This window comes from Bombyx mori, chromosome 8 (genome assembly GCF_030269925.1).
Source record: "Bombyx mori chromosome 8, ASM3026992v2".
Classification (NCBI taxonomy): domain Eukaryota; kingdom Metazoa; phylum Arthropoda; class Insecta; order Lepidoptera; family Bombycidae; genus Bombyx; species Bombyx mori.
The window spans coordinates 10,000,001-10,017,615 of record NC_085114.1 but is presented as its reverse complement, the minus strand read 5'-3'; the positions used below and the strand labels follow the sequence as shown (position 1 = coordinate 10,017,615).

At 36.8% G+C, this 17,615-nt stretch overlaps 1 protein-coding gene across 2 annotated transcripts in view; it reads left to right on the top strand.

The window, feature by feature from the left end:
* The window catches only part of LOC101741546 (G protein-coupled receptor kinase 1), a 45,506-nt gene that overhangs the window by 5,674 nt on the left and 22,217 nt on the right, over nt 1-17,615 (top strand). For both annotated transcript variants that reach the window (XM_038012359.2, XM_012695511.4), the window contains exons 2-4: nt 1,499-1,575; nt 16,347-16,420; nt 16,504-16,605. In XM_038012359.2, the coding sequence (XP_037868287.1) occupies nt 1,499-1,575; nt 16,347-16,420; nt 16,504-16,605 (253 nt within the window). The remainder of the gene's footprint in view (nt 1-1,498; nt 1,576-16,346; nt 16,421-16,503; nt 16,606-17,615) is intronic.

Here is a 17,615-nt window from a genome sequence, read left to right as displayed (position 1 = left end):
ATGTTTGCTTATTTTTTCACGTCGAAATTCAGCAGCAGATTGACTCTCCCATTCCAAAAAGTCATCTCATTCCCACGGGAAACTACACTTAAGTTCTCCTTGAACGCGCGGGCGAAGCCGCGGGTATCGGCTTGTATGACTAAATGTCTGCTATCTATTTCAATTCGTATTACTATAATGATGAAATATCGAAAAAATTAAAATACCCTCAAAAGCTTCCTATATGGCCGGCAACAAGTTTGCCGTTCAAGGTCACCTTGGTGAGTATGGACGCTGATTGCGTTATCTCTCAAATTAATCTATATTCTCCAAACAAACCAGAAAACATGATGACTTAGCCTGCCTTTCAAATACGGATTTGGCGGAATCCAACACATATCGCGCCACAACTAATCTGTTTCCCGAATGCGCCCGTTGTTCTTTTCGCAAGTTCGCTATTTGAAATATTCGCCGGTATCGAACTAATTGGCGTGTACATGCATCACTCACCCATTTTGAACAGGGTGCAACAATTATGTCTTATTTATATATATCTTTTACGATTTCTCTTCTCTCATTCAAAACGACGGAATCGATACAAGAAATAACTTTTTTTTGTATTGCCCTTGTAGGCAGACGAGCATACGGTCTACCTGATGGTGAGTGGTTACCGTCGCCCATGGACTTCAGCAATGCCAGGGGCAGTGCCAAGACGATGCCTGCTGTAATTGGACCGTAACTGAAACTAAATTGGTAATAACTTCAGGTCATTAAACCAAATAACTAATCGATTACTACAATGAAGTAAAAATACGTATTATATTTTGTACCCTTGTGAATGACAACAAATCTATTGCTTCATGTAACTTCATAAGCAATTAGGATACTAATGTTGCATTCTGATAAGATTCCACTGATTATTTAGAAAAACATGCACTCGGTACAGTAAACATAAATTTATGGGAAAAACCCGCAAGTTTGAAAACCAAACACTATTTACAGTACGTTCAACCGCTGCCGCAAACTCACACCCGTCTACTAAGGGCGAAATTCAACATTTATAGCACTAGTGCATGGTTGGGAGCAGCAAGATCAGCTTAGTAGGGAGTGCGGTTCTCAGCTGTGTATTTTGCTTATTAATAACTAGCTGCAACAAATTACCATGCACAGTAAACAAACCGACATGTTTTTTCTTAAATATGTCTACCAATGTACATCAAAAGACAACTTTTAGTATTTTCACTTAAGTTTAGTCATTTTGTCTCTATTCATGTCTTGAATTTACTTGTACATATTTTTATATGTCTTGAATTTTCCTTGAACTCTGAAAATATGTAGCTTATTTCCATTCAAATGCAAAAGTGTCGAGAATCTTTTCGGTCCAAATGGGTTAGCATAAAATCGTGATAGGAAGATTATAACATTAATAAAAAAAAATTATCTTTTTTCAAGTATTTTGTAGAACAAGTTACAGTAGATTATATAAACAATTTTGACTTTAAGCACGTTTTTGTTGCAGTGTTCGGAGTGTAATGCACAAATACATGGAAAAGAAAAACGAAGTGAACTTTGACAAAATATTCAATCAAGTATTAGGTAAGTAGTAATATCTGTTCAATTATAATTCATTCTTAAATAACAAAACGATTTTATTAATCATTATAAGGCCATCTCATGATAATTAGTTAATGTCTATCATATTTATTAGAGTTATACCGAAGGATTTCCTTAGGCTTATCGATAACAAACTGGTAAGATTGAAATCATCGACATTCCAACGGCGCTTAATCGTATGGTGTCAAATATAAGTAGTTGATAACTTGGGCTCCTACATCAGAGGTAGTAGCAATCCATAAAATTATATCCAGGCTTCACTTTACAAAGAAGTGTGGTGTACATGGTCGTGAGCTTTACATTTTGAGAGCCTAGTTTTAAGTATTACTTCATGATAGCGTTGATATTAGATATCTTTCGAGATATCGAGCCCAATGTTCTCTGGTGCATATGGGTATACGAGCTCATGGCCCATTAGGTAATAAGTATTTACCGGAGCCTATATACGCTGACAAAGGGAATGCCGCCTACAATATTGTTGTGTAAGGTCGAAGTTTCAACAGCAGCGTAATACGTCTGCTCTGCCTTTCGAATCGAAACGCACGCTTGCTTTGCGGCAAAAATAGGTGGTACTCAATCAATATGAATTGTATAAGTTTATTTTCCTATATAGGGAACACCACAGATCGGTGGTTATTACTCGGTAGACTGACGGCTCGTAATGTTATCGTTCGAAACTAGTATTACATGCAAGGTTATCTTGAGAAGCACAATTCAGGTTTTTGACGTATCTCTTAGATACCATGGTTGGTGTCGTTATACCAGCTCGTAACCAGTAAATTAAAAAAAAGGACGAAAGAATATAGCATCGGATAAATTGCTAAGCTCCCACGTTTTGTTTTATCACTGAAAAAAAAGAGCGTTCGGAATTCGCAACGATAATATCTACAAAATAACGCTTTCATGAGTTTGTTCTCAGGTAAACACGGTCTTGTGTAAACACGAAGGTCTTTGAATCGTTTCATCTTGAACGATTTACGCCAAAGCTTTCACAATTTCTCCACTGACTGAATAAGCACTTACTTCGTTCACCCTTACATTGGCAATTATGTTTTACTTTCGCTATTTTTATTTGTAAAAGAAAAATCCTGACTAATCTTGACCAAAAAGTTCACTGACATTTGTAGTTAGGCGATAACTAAGCGAAGTAAACGCAAAACGGCTCTATATCTTTAGCCTCCTAAACGTATATCTTGGAGGCAAGATTATGAAATTAAAATTGTACAAATACAATTCAAATTCAAAAGATCGAACCATTATTGAGGCCTATATTATTTAAACAAATCGTACCGCCCTTTTTTTTCAATTGCATACAGCTTTGTTATTGTGTTATATGTATTTAGAAAAAATAGTAAGTACATACATCTATATTATAATATTCTGTGATTTCTTAGTTCGTGGAGCACTATGTGGACATTGTATTATGATTTTTTACTGATAGCTTTATCTGGCAATTTTATAAGTTATGATGTCGCTTAAGGACTTAACATTCACGTAAACTTTTAATAGTACTCACGTAAAAAAAATCGATGTGTGAAAAAACATGCTCATGAAAATGCATCTAAAAGCAGATGTCCCATTAAAAACCAAATTTCTTTAATAAAGGCTATAGAAAATTCGCAGAGAAGATCCGCCTACGAATCTAAGAACTCGATGTACCATTATTATTATTCGTAAATATAAATAATATTTTGTGGATTTGCATCACGTTCGAGATTGAAACATCGCATCGACATCTATACAGCACAATACGATGCAGATAAATAAATAAAAGGATAAGCGTCGCGTCATTGTCGTGAGGCCGGGCTTTGTGCCTTGAGGATGCAGTAAAAGTCTGTATGCATCACGCTCGAGAGCAAAAGATCACACTGATATTTTTAGAATATAATACAAAATCGACAAACCGCGGCGCCGCCGCCGTGATGACTATGTTAAGCTCTTAGGGCCTTCTCACTTGAAATCAGCTCTAGGCGATTTAAGGCGTCTTTTTCGAGATTCGCTCGTCCCGCCGTGGTCCGAAGATATGTAAAATACTACTAAGATGATATGAATATGAATAGTGTAAGGACAAAAATAGGTTAATAATACGGTAGTGCGTTGCTTCATACATTTCCGTAATTAGACTTTTGAGTTACTGCTACAAAAGCTACAGACAGCGCATACGTCAATGCATAAATTATGCTTGCATTAATTAAATCTAAAATAATCCTACAGGAAATGTTAGTTTAGTTGTCTCTAGCTATACGTCTAGCGTTACGACACTGCCGATATCGCATATTTTTCTAGTATATTGAAGTTAAAAAGAAAATTTGGTTTCGGTTTAAAATATTGATTTCATGTTAATTTTTGACTAAAATAGTTGTTTTGATTTGGAATAGTTCCAACTCAAAACATTTGCGATTATATTAAAATTTGAGCAAGACAGGCACCGGAGTCAGTAAGAGTGAGCATGGCTAATACTATCTATGACGACTATTTCTGATTGAAAAAATAATGTTTTTTTTTATTATTTTTGCTACTCATAGACATACTTAAAACTAAAACTAAAAACCAAAGTTTCGCGGTTAAGTCTCGCGTTTATTATTTTTATTTATTTATTTCGATCTTTTCAAATACTCCATAGTTTTCGTGCCTGCCTAATTAGTAACATCTGAATACTGTACTAAAAACCTAAATAAATAATGCAAAAATAAACCTTAAAAGCAGTTTTTTTTTCAAACCATCTTACGTATATCTTCTATATATTAATACGTGAAGCAAAAACTTTGTATCCCTTTTTACGAAAATTGTGTGGACGGAGGAGTATGAAATTTTCTACACTTATAGAGAATACAGAGAAGAAGTGCACAATGCTAATATTTTTTTTAAATAATGCATAAAAGATACATTAAATCAATAAAGAAAACATTACACACACTACATACCCTGTATTTGACGCACACACACATGCATAGGATTTATTGTCAAACTTTTGTTCTTGACGTCTGTTGTCAAATTGAGAATAGATTAAATATTCTTTGTCTTTGTTAATATTTTTTATAGTGTAGTCTTGGCGAAATTTGTGATTATAGAAGTATAAAATACAATCATAATAGTGTACAAACATACAATTCCAATTAATTATAGTCGAATTTCGACTACTGCGGGACCTCAAGTGTTTATTTATTAAGTGCACGAATACCTACGTACATATTTATAATATGTGACCCAAATTTTCTTCCATGTTAGAGGAAATAAGGAAAAACTCCCTGTTTAAAGATAGACTTCCTAATGATTGTATAATGTAGTCGAGCTTGAAATTTGCTGATGTCGAACTTAACATACGGAAGACCAGTGACCGTGCGACGGAGGGGTGAAGGTCTAAAAAATTAAATGAAGTTGATTTCACAGACGCACAAAATCTTATACATTTTTATATGTAGGTTTTATTTTTATTTTTTATTTCTTAGATGGGTGGACGAGCTCACAGCCCACCTGGTGTTATGTGGTTACTGGAGCCCGTAGACATTACAAAGTAAATGCCGCCACTCACCTTGAGATATGCGTTCTAAGGTGTCAGTATAGTTACGACGGCTGCCCCACCCTTCAAACCGAAACGCATTACTGCTTCACGGCAGAAATAGGCAGGGTGGTGGTACCTACCCGTGCGGACTCACAAGAGGTGATTCCACCAGTAATAGTCCTACCATCAGTACTTTGGGAACAACTTTCGACCTTGCTGGAACAAATACGCACTATAAATTTTTTTATTGTTTTGTTGACTGATGCCCATGACAGCCAATTCGTCTCATAATAAAATGTTTCATTCGTTACTATAGCAAATACGGCAAAATGTTTCAAATGCCAACGGCCTGAAACGTCCTGTATACAAATATGCCGTTAACAATGTCAATTAATAATAAACTAGCAGACATATTTTAGGATATCATTCGCGCGCTCAATAACTTACGACTAACATTTTTTTAAATATTTGTTACATGCACATGGAGTTATTTTTTGTAGTCTTGATTTCGATTATAAACTGTGTCAACTATGATTATCCGCAAAAGTTAGCTATATCAGAATTAATTACAATTTAAGCTTATCAATAAGTAAAGTAAAAACTGCTGACTTCCAACCTTACGGATCTATTGAGAATTACGGACAGGAAAATCATTGAATTGGACTTTGTGGTAATCACGCGATAACTAGGCCAGTGTGATAGTGTGATGTTAAACCAATGCCAAATTCTCGGATTAATACACAAAAATAATGCATGCAATAAATGTTCAATGATTCATCTAATGGAATTCCAGAAACGTTAAAGGTATTTATTTCAATAACAATGTAGATATTAATTAACATTGCATATCGTATAATGCGAACTAATTATATTGACTACGGAGTCGCTAACTCGACCGTAGATACGTCATGGTGTGATCATAGTGTCCGAATTTAAATATTCAGTCCCATAATGAACACAACTCTGTGATGAATGCTCACGTTTATTGAGATAAAGCACGGGGAAATGCTCTTATCTTAGCTTTATACCATTATACCTTCCGTACAAAGGAACAATACGTTTCAGTATTCCCTTTCACAAACGTGCAAGCACGTTTCGCGTTTATTTATCTTGTGGTAACGAATGAATAAACTAACACTTTGAAATACAGCTTTGCAGAATGCTGTGCAGCCATGCATTTCTCTGAATAACTTGCAAACGGAGTAAAGCTCCATCTTTTGGTTTGGTATTTTCTGAGATAGTGTTGTGCGTCGCATTCGTAGCGAAATCGATAACTGTATTGTACACATACATACTCGTATAAATAATAGGTTTTTTGGTTGCTTTAGCTATGAAGCTACATTACCGGTCATTTGAAACGTAATTTATGCTTAGCTGGCACTTAATTCTAAATTCTAAAGGATTGTAGATTAATAATATGAAATTCTGTTTTCTGTCATTTTTTTTATTGACTAGGGTATTGTTATTACTACATTTGTATCTTTTTCATCAATATGGACACGTTAAAAACACGAGTACTTATGGAATACGAGCACCATCGCGGTAGCGGTAGGTGGGTGGCGCATTTACGTTGTGGATGTCTATGGGCTCCAGTAACCACTTAACACCAGGTGGGCTGTGAGCTCGTCCACCCTCCTAAGCAATAAAAAAAAAAGCAATGCCTCACAAACTGCTCACAACATTAATGACGTATACGAAGTGAACACTACAAACGAATGCACAAATTGGTTTGAAAGCTTACGACATGGAAATATTGATCTTAAAAATGAATCCCGCGGTCGCCCGAAAAATAAAGTCAACAACAACGAGCGAAAGGCGGTAGTGAAAACTGACGATACTCAATCTACCGCTGAGCAATCTACGGCAGTAACAGCTTTTATCGTTAGCATCAAAACCAAATTGGTCGATTTGCGTCAGATTGGCAAGGTATAAAAACTTGATAAGTGGGTGCCGCACGATCTGAATGATCGTCAGCGCCACGAACGCCTTAAGGTAAGCATTGCGTTGCTTAATAGACACAGAAACGAAGGGATTTTTAACCGTACTCTACTTGCGATGAAAAATGAATTCTTTTTTATAATCTCAATCGTCATCGTGTTTGTTAAACCCTGGTTCAGCACCTAGGCAATGCTCCAAACGACAACTTACCCCCTAAAAAGTGATGGTCATGGTACACATTGGTGGTCTATGACCGGTATAATTCATCACAGCTACTTACTAAATAGTAGTAGCATTACTGCGGATGTGTGTTGTGAGGAACTGGACACATTGATGGAGAAACTCGAGAATCTCCAGCCTTCCTTAGTTAATCGCTCGTCCCCGCTGCTTCTATACGACATCACTCGACCTCATACAGGCGACCTATAAACTACAAGAGCCAGGGTTGGAAGTTTTTCGTCATCCACCGTACTCATCAGACCTTGAGCCGACATACTTCTACGTTTAGCAAAGTTTGGACGAATTCTTGGAAAAGAAAAATTAAATAGCTGAGCAACAGTAAACAATGATTAAAAGAATTTGTTAGCTCCTAAACATCTGACTTATTCATGAAAGACGTTGAAAAATTACCACTGCGCTGGCAGAAAAGCAGGGCTGCATATTTTGACAGACTGATGACTAACTTTCTGTATACTAAACGGCAATTTTATAGGTAAAGACTTGATTGCAAGATGACTCCTGTGCGCCGCCCACGGTGTTTTTCCAGAGACGACGTCCTTCGGGATTATCCCGGGGAGAAATCTCGTCCACCGTCACCAGGACGAGTACCTTTATGCGGTACCGTAGGCTTCGTTTAGCTGGTGTGGTGGAGCTGGATGGGGTTTATTCGGTAGTCTGTTCAGCGGGACGGGTGCCTCGCGCGCCTTTTTCAAGGCGTAGTCTCCTGAGGGGAATTGGAGAAGAACGAAGAGGACCTCGGTCTTTCTCTTCTCTCTCTTCTTCTGGAGGCACCGGAGTCCGATATAACCCGGTCTGTTAGCCCCCTCGACCGAGTATCCGTAAACGGATTCCCCAGCATTAAAAAATAGGTTAAAACCTGATATTAATGATGCCCGGCTTATTGTTTGTAAATATTGTTAGTTATAAATTCATTCAAAATACAAATGCGACGCAAAAAAAATGTTTGCCAAATAGTTTAGTACAAAATGTTGCGTTTACACAACCTTGAGAGTACCGAACGTAAAATATTGCTATTCAATTTACGCTAAATAATTAGCACAAATCGAATGGAATATTTTGAAATAAGTCACCAATATTTATTCGATATATATATTGGTAGGCAGCGGCTTGGATCTGCCCCTGGCATTGCTGAAGTCCATGGGCGACGGTAACCACTCACCATCAGGTGGACCGTATGCTCGTATGCCTACAAGGGCAATAAAAAAAAAAAAAAAAGTGTGTGTGTCCGCTCCGACGCACGACTGGAGTTTACTGGATATAAAAAATTAAACGAAACAATACGAGAAATAGTTCTATATTACGACAACACGATACACTACAGATTATTAACAAATTAACGAGACACAAAACAAACGACTAGCAAATATATGAAAATACAATAATGAGAGAAACGCGCGATCAGTACGAGGCTTTGTGGCGGACTGCCGGCGCAGCAGCCCGGCGTCACCTGCGATAACGCGGCCGCGCGTTGGCTCCTGATTGGCGCGCGCACGCATCACGCAATCAGGAGCCAATCAGGCGCATAACGCATTTCGTGTGACATGCTAGTACGATTTTGGTCCCCATAATTTTCATACCCCGGGCCTATATATGTAAATCGATTCTAAAGGAGTAAACTCCAAAAAGTCTGTAAAAGTGTATGGATAGTACAATAAACATAAAACCAAAATTGTTATCGGTATGGTATAATGGTATACATTTTATATTTCTTGGATACAATATTACTGATTAGAATATACTTAGGTAAATAATCAAACTAGATTAATGCCTCGTCCTTATCGAGTATGTACTCATAAATTGAATAAAACCACCCATCAGCCAGCAGCCTCGATGGGCCATTCTCTCACCTTTTTTGGGGGGCGAGCTCACTCTGCGTGCGGTCGCCACTTGAGATCTTTTTTCTTTACTTCAACAGTCATCTATTCTACGTGCAATGTTCACTGCTACGTCACAATCGTAAAATCTCCTTATTTCTGATTTTATCGCGAGTATTATAGAGGAGGAGGATCAGAAAACTATAATGTATACTTCTATACTACTAGATAATGACCGAGCTGTGCTCGTTTTTTTTTGATAACGCCATCTTGGTTATTTGCCCTCAATTAAGAAAAATAGTATTATTATTCGCCAATAGATGTCGGGAAGAGTTGATTATTGAAACCACGAATAAAACAACATTTTCTGAAAATAAATCGTAGGTAGATCGATTTATCGCCTCCGAAATCCCCTGTATAATAAATTTTATGAAAATTGTTGGAGCCGTTTCCGAGATTCAGATTATATACATATTATTATATTTTAATATACAAGAATTGCTCGTTTAAAGGTATAAGAACGTATAAATCTACAGTGGTTTTTACGGATGTTCGTTATAACTACTGAACCGTGCATCCGATTGATTTGAAACTTGATATCCATGTAGAAAATACATGTGCTTAATGGATAGGCTAATATTTATGAGTGTTGGACTCCCTACACCAGTTGCGGGGGCATAAATGATGAGAATCTTTGTGGGGGTGAGAAATAATAATGTTAACTTTAAATGCCCAGCGAAGCGGGCGGTTACAGCTAGTATAATATAGAGATATTACTTTTTGAGCGACAGCTTTCTTAGAATGCCCATTGTGAGCGACAACATCTGAGTGCAGTATGTCATAACTACCGATACCAATGAGGTAACAGTTTCACGTTGTAAAAGGAAATGTTCCAAAATTCAGTATTGTAATCGAACAAAAAGTGACGATTTTATATAAACACTTCGATATTACCGGTAATCTGTTTGGCTTCGTTGCATTCAATAAACATTTTCGAGTTCAAACTAATTAAATGGTTCAGAAGTGAAATGTACGAGTAAAAGGAAATATAATTGAGCGAATGAATATTAGTGCCTCCACACTTTTAGTTCATACTTGTGATACTTTCCTATTGGTGATGACGGAATTACGTAACTTCTGGAGGGCCTTAAAGATTTTCCATCCGTTTTAGAAGCTCAGCAGTAATTCTATCATCACCCGGGGCCCTGTTCTATTTAAGATGTTAAAGAGTCATCGTGATCTTGTTGTTTCTAAACCTTTATAAAAATCTTGTACTGACATCGGCATCACGATACCGATGTAAAGTTGTCAGGTTTGAGTCCCGTGAGCTCACCTACTAGCACGGCGAATCTAGAATAACCCCTCGAGCTTACTAGAATAGGTAGGGAAAAAAAAGATACCGATGTATCAGTTTTACTGTCCTCCTGCTCATTCCTGTCGTGTATAGCATGCATGCTCACTAAATTAGGGCAAGTTAAAACAAAACTATATCAAGAAAGGCATATCATAATAACTCTTTAAGGTTTGCCAATTGTCCTTCATAAATATAAGCACATGAAAACGAATTAAACTACCGGAATTTAGGAAGGATCTGTAAGTGTGATTAGTGTAACCGATCGTGCCTTTTAGATGTTTTGGTTAGTTCATATCCTCGTAAAACCGTACTGATTTATGATGTCCGCTGTATCATGACCGATATAAAATATTATGACGGCATTGGATCCGTTTATGTTCATCGCAACACATTTAATATGGGAATTGTGTAAGTAATGTATTAGGGGACAAAAAAACGTCAATCTCTATAAATGACAATTTCATTCGACTATGACTAAATATATAATAAACTAGCGGACCCGGCGAGCTTTGTTCCGCCACACGGTTCGTTTCAAACACATCAACCGGTCAACTTCAAAATTTAACCATAGAACGGTTAGCTGTCAGTTGCGTTTTGTTATTCCATATCAGTTGCCACGTTGCCACGTATACCACGTTTTATGTCACGTCCTACGGGAATGTGATAAAAAGTATCCCATGTCCTTCTCCTGGCTCTAAGCTACCTCCTCATCAATTTTCAGCCAAATCAGTTCAGCCGTTCTTGAGTTATAAATGGTGTAACTAACACGACTTTCTTTTATATATATAGATAAGTGGGGGAGGAAAGTCCTCGAATGGAGGCCACGGATAGGTACCAGGAGCGTGGGGCGTCCTCCAACCAGGTGGACTGACGACTTAGTGCGCACGGCGGGAAGTCGTTGGATGCGGAAGGCGGAGGACCGCATTATGTGGAAGGCATTGGGGAAGGCCTATGTCCAGCAGTGGGCAGATATAGGCTGATGATGATGATGATGATGACTAATATAAGAAAATTCTACACCATATACGTTTTAAAATGAAACGCTTTTTTCATAGAGTACTTTTGATTTTATCATTACGTAATTCGGAAGTGACGTGCAAATGAGAAAAAAAAAATGTTTGCATAATAAACGTTGAATTATTCAACGGCCTCAACCTTGGACTTACTTTTTTTGTATGTAACCGAAAGACATACGAGACAAAAACAAGTACACCCAGACTCGGAACGTGGAGTATCTTTATATGAAAAATACGAACTCCAATATAAAATGTCTCAAGACGAATACAAGATTGTAAAGAGGGGTCTCTTTCGATCGAAGTTTGCATCACGCGTACTTCTCAGCAGTGAGAAGTTTCAGTTTCAAGACTGGGATACCGTTTTGTTTTCTGGCTTACTGTTAGCGTGTACGTAACGTTTCTAGTGCTCACATTACCCTTGCCAAACTAGTAATGTATATTAGTTGAGTACATTGTTAATGGCGCATGTGACGTTTGTATTTAATGGGTTTAAGCCAGCTCGTGCACGAGTGCTCGTTTTCAACTCGAGAACTAATTCATCTCGTTATCTGTGCTACATTTACAACAATAAAGTATAATTTTAAATAACTGCAATAGCTTCATGTAGTCTATATATTAATACGTGAAGCAAAAACTTTGTATCCCTTTTTACGAAAATTGCGCGGACGGAGGAGTATGAAATTTTCCACACTTATACACAATATAGAGAAGAAGTGCACAACGCTAATATTTTTTTAAAATAATGCATAAAAGATACTTACATTAAATCAATAAAGAAATCGTTACACACACTACATACCATGTATTTGACGCACACACGCATGCATGCTATTTATTGTCAAACTTTTGTTCTTGACGTCTGTTGTCAAAAATTTGTGATTATACAAACTTACAATTCCAATTAATTATAGTCGAATTTCGACTACTGCGGGACCTCTAGTATTAGGAAAAAGGCATTGAGATCGTTTACAAAAAAACTCCATTACCAGCTTTTCAGGTAATTCAACAGACCAGATTGACATCGTGCTATTGTTGTGTCATCAGAATTATTTGTCAAGGTTGCTGATACATCAATTAGTGGTTTTAAATTTAATTGAAAGATCATTTCATAATAGTGCAACGTACAAGTCGAGTTGAAGTATTATTAAATCCAATACGATTGTTATAACGAGTCTGGTTTGTGGTCGGTCGAGTTATGAAGCAATATTGCAGTAAAGCTCTGGGGAATAAGTTACAAAAACAATTTATTGTGGGTCTATCGGACATGCGGCATATAGCTTTGTACGACTGAAACCGACATTGGATGAAATGCGATTCACGTGTATGGACTTTTAGACTTTTAGGGGGATAAAAATTTATCGTCACAAATAAAAATATATTATTTAATATCGATATAATCGTTGTGTAACATTATTTAAATCTTGTTACATAAAAGTCATTGATTGCAAACATTAATGAAATGGATTTTTATAAAATATTAGGCTCGAAGCGGTCATAAATCTTCATTTATCTGTTAGGTATGCTATTTTGTATTATGATAAGAGTTTATTTAAGCGAATGTTTATTCCGCAGTAAAGCAACGGCAAGTAAATAACCCTCGGAAAACTCATAATCCGGGCTTATCTAAAACTAGGACGACGGTCGTCATCGGTTCCTACTTATCTGTAGTTACTGTGTCAAAACAAAACGAAACGAATAGACCTTCATTAAAACTCGTGCCATGCTTTCTATTTCTCTTTAGAGCAGCGATCGGGGAACTTTTTTAATTATTACCCCAAAATATTTTTCTGTAAGTTGATATTACCCCATGGCGAAGAACAAAAAATAACGAAATCGCTTCTTTTTAGCAGTTTTAGACCCCATGACGATTCAGAAAAAAAAATTCGTTTCGTCTTATCGAGTGTGAAATCACAACGATTCTAAAGAAGTTTCAGTTCACTTTTTACTCACAAAAGTTTCATTTTTACCCCCCCAAAATTTCATTTTACCCCTTTTGGGGTAATTTACCCCGCTTCCCCGACCGCTGGCTTAGGATTATTTAGTGTGTTGGTAAACTTTACGGAAATTTCGATTTTGTTATCCACGTTTCGAATTTTCTTTTGTTATCGAACGATTTTGACAGATACTTAAATACTTTTGTTTAATAAATTTGGCGGGCAGAGGATCCGTCCATCAAATGTTAACCGGTTATCGGAGCCGGAGCGTTAACATGGTGAATGCAGCCGATTTTGAAGCATCATTTTGAAGTCTCAATTGCAATAAAATAACGATTTCCTCGCTGTTTATGATGGAACGCGGAATAGCTTCGCTGTGGAAATACACAGAACAGCGGTACCAACTTTTGCGACTACACAATACCACCAGCACCTATTTCCAAATAGCAAACTTATGTGAATTGTAATATCACGAACGGATGATACAAATAGACCCCATCAATTGACAAAGACGACCAGAACATGCGTATCATTGTTCGTTTTACATTAATTGGCGGATCGACTGTTGCCATGTAGATAATGTCCTCTGGCTTATGCAGATGTATCTACGTCGCTTCTAATGAATCATGTCGGGCATGTAACGACCAGAGCTTTTATTTATTGAGAGGCTTTAATACGAGTACACAACTCTAACAACTTCTATCCTCCGCTACTATTTCAGGGCAGTTTCTTCTCAATAATCTTCTAATATTCAATGTTTTCTGCTGGTACAGCATATTGTCCTAACTCTACGCTAGGCTTTAGGCATTCGTGCGTTAGTAGTATATTACTCAATTCTATAAAAGCAGTCAGGGGCCTTTTATTAATCACATAAGGACTTTTTTTTGCCTTTTTTCCCACTACCTTCACAAAGAAAGAATTTTTCTCGGTCTCCCCTCCCTCCACCTTGTTACTTATGATTCGATTCAATTTTTCTATAGTCAAATGACAAACTAACGCATGACAACAGGAATACTGATATTTTATTGTACCTAAATCGAAGATATTTCACCTTTAAAGATTATTATTTGGGTTATACTACCTAGTCTTGCCATAAATACTGAGATAAAGGAAAAAAAATCTATTGCAAATAACATTTATTACTTTTACAGTGTGTTAGTTTAATACATAAATATAAAACAATTTCAAGTATAAAAAGCTTATTCGAAGTGGTCTCCATTGGCTGCAATACAGTCCTTTAAACGTTGAGGCCAGTTATCAATAGAAGCACGCACTCTTTCCATGGGAAAAATTTTCACTGCCAATCGTACGGATTGTTTTAGGGACTCCAAATTATCATGGCGTTTAGAGCAAGCCGTACTCTCTAAAACTGACCATAAATCATAATTCAGCGGATTAAGTTCGGGACTAAACGACGGCCAGTCTTCAGCTCTGATGAAGTCCGAAACGATCGTTTCCAACCAAGACTGCGTAGACCGAGCTTTATAACCTGGCGCGGAGTCTTGCTGGAAGGACCATTCTTGATTATTGAACATGGTGTTATTAAGGGGCTTCACTACTTTCTCAAGAATGGTATCTTGATACACTTGTGCCGATGTTTTGATACCTTTTTCACAAAAGTATGGCTCAGTCACTCCTTCATAGCTAATACCCCACCAAACCATCACTGAATGACTTCAGTGCACTATCCGACGACAGTGCCCACATTGCACTCTGTCGACTAATTGTGAAGCTACTTTGTGTAATGCAATCACAGCGATTCGGTTCTCTTTATCACCCCACTCCATTTTAATATCGCAAAATATTGTACAATGTATTGGCGCCAAAATGAGAAAACACAATGAGCAATCATATAAAAAATGACAGATTCCAGATTCAAATGTAATATTTTGTTTATTTTTAATTGTAACAGTATTTATGGCCAGACTAAGTATATGTATAAAAACAGTATATGTATTGTTTATTTAATTATAATGTCTTCTATTTAATTGTTTTATATTAATTAATCATCTCTGTATCTAGTAAGCACTAAAAATAGTTATATTAAATGATAAATGAATCGAATTCAAAGCCTTCGTTGAGCCCGAAGTATCTTCTGCTGATGCAATGACTAGAACACGAATGCTCATTAAAGTTATCATCAAAGCAATAAACATGATACAACGGTTACTGGCACACGAACCTATCGCAATGCGTCATTGTATTACCAGATGTCTGTTTATTTAATCTGAAAAAAAAAAGCTACATACGGTATTTATCATTGTTTTTTGACGCAATACGAATGGTCATGCCACATACGCGTTGATAAATATGTTTGTTGTCAGGCATAGGAATTACGACTGTTTAATACGAACTGTCTATTATATACTATAATATTATGATAATAGAATTTTTATGTTCATCACATCCGTCGAGGCGCCTCTAGTTGAACGTCTAATTTGACTAGCACGACCGCTGATTATGTGTAAAAGATGTTGCGAAATTTCCAAAGTTCAATCTTGTGATTAAATACTGTAAGTAAATACTTGTCTAACACGGGTTAACGAACGTATTCGATAACGAAGCAATGACCGCAGCGTTTTTCAAGTTCGGACAGATAGGTTCCATAATTCTGTCGCGAAGTCTAATGCGGTCCAGTTTGATAGGGCGGGTCTTGCGTAGTGGAGTTATTCAAACCATGCTTAGTTGGAATATCCCCTTATATTATCAACGGTGAGATGGGAAAAAAATAACAAAAGTTTAAACGGGTTATGATGTCTAGTGTCTATAGGTTCTGTCTGTCTATAACCTAACAAAAGGTTTCCCGAGAGAAAAAGAAACAACTTAGCGTACATTGCCCAAATGTAAAGCTAAAAACAAACCATGCTTTTAATTTCCTACGCTAGTTAAAATAAGGTCATTCACATTCCAACGCTTTCATGCTTCATCTCTTATTAATAAAGTGCGTTGTTTCAGGTTATTTATTATTTAAGGAATTCTGTGAACAGACGTCAGACGAACCAGTGCCACAATTAAAATTTTACGAAGAGGTAAGCGGAATGCTTCCCGACGATAATTATGATAAAACATCTACATTTAAGTATTAGTCGAGTAAAACGTTTTAAATTTACAGATAAAACTGTTCGAGAAACAAGAATGCGTGGAAGAAAGGCAACGAATCGCGAGGGATATTTACGATAATTTTATAATGAAGGAATTACTATCACATGCGCATGTAAGTTTTAATTTTTTTATTATTTTTTTATTGCCTAGATGTGTGGACGAGCTCACAGCCCACCCGGTGTTAAGTGGTTACTGGAACCCATAGACATCTACAACGTAAATGCGCCACACACCTTGAGATATAAGTTCTAAGGTCTCAGTATAGTTACAACGGCTGCCCCACCCTTCAAACCGAAACTCATTACTGCTTCACGGCCGAAATAGGCGGGGCGGTGGTACCTATCCGTGCGGACTCACAAGAGGTCCTACCACCAGTTAATTGAAACGAACTCAAATAAATAATGTAAGGACAATGTTTTAAGACATTCTCGTATTAATATAAAATTTTCATTTACGATAGCTGAAACTGGAAGTTAAATAGAAAACCAGCCGAACGAATATCGGGAATACACGAGCTTAATTTAATTTACCGACCCGTAAACGCCATAAAACGAGCATAGGTAGTTGTGGGATACGCCCAGTTTCAGTTCAGAAAATATATTTCATCATCTGAAAGCTTTTACATTAATGAATTAGTTTTCAAATTATCTGTATCATGTACGAGTTTATTTAGGCGTTCGAATGTGTATTCATAAGCGTATGTTTTAGATATTGTAAAGTAGTCGAGGTAATGCTTTTTTACTTGTGACTCTCGTTAAGGATTCTGGATTGAATTGAACAGCTCATGACAATAAATACTCAAGTAAAGGAGCGTTCTTGTCCATTTATAGTCGGAGTCCGATTCGAACCCTTGTTTACCGCCTTCAGTTTTTGCCACCGAACGTTCGTAATTGTGTTCTGTATTTATGACCGTATTGGCATCGTAAGAAATTTGTTGCTCGTAATTTGTGGGAATATACGAGCTAGAGAAAGGAACAAAATTGGATTTTTTAGAACGAATAAGCGTCATTTAGTTTCGAATGTCAAAAGTGATGATGGCATATGTTCTCATAACGTGTAATAAAAAAGTTAAAGTTGAGTCGATAACTATAGAAAAAAACCTTTTGTTATATAATATATTAT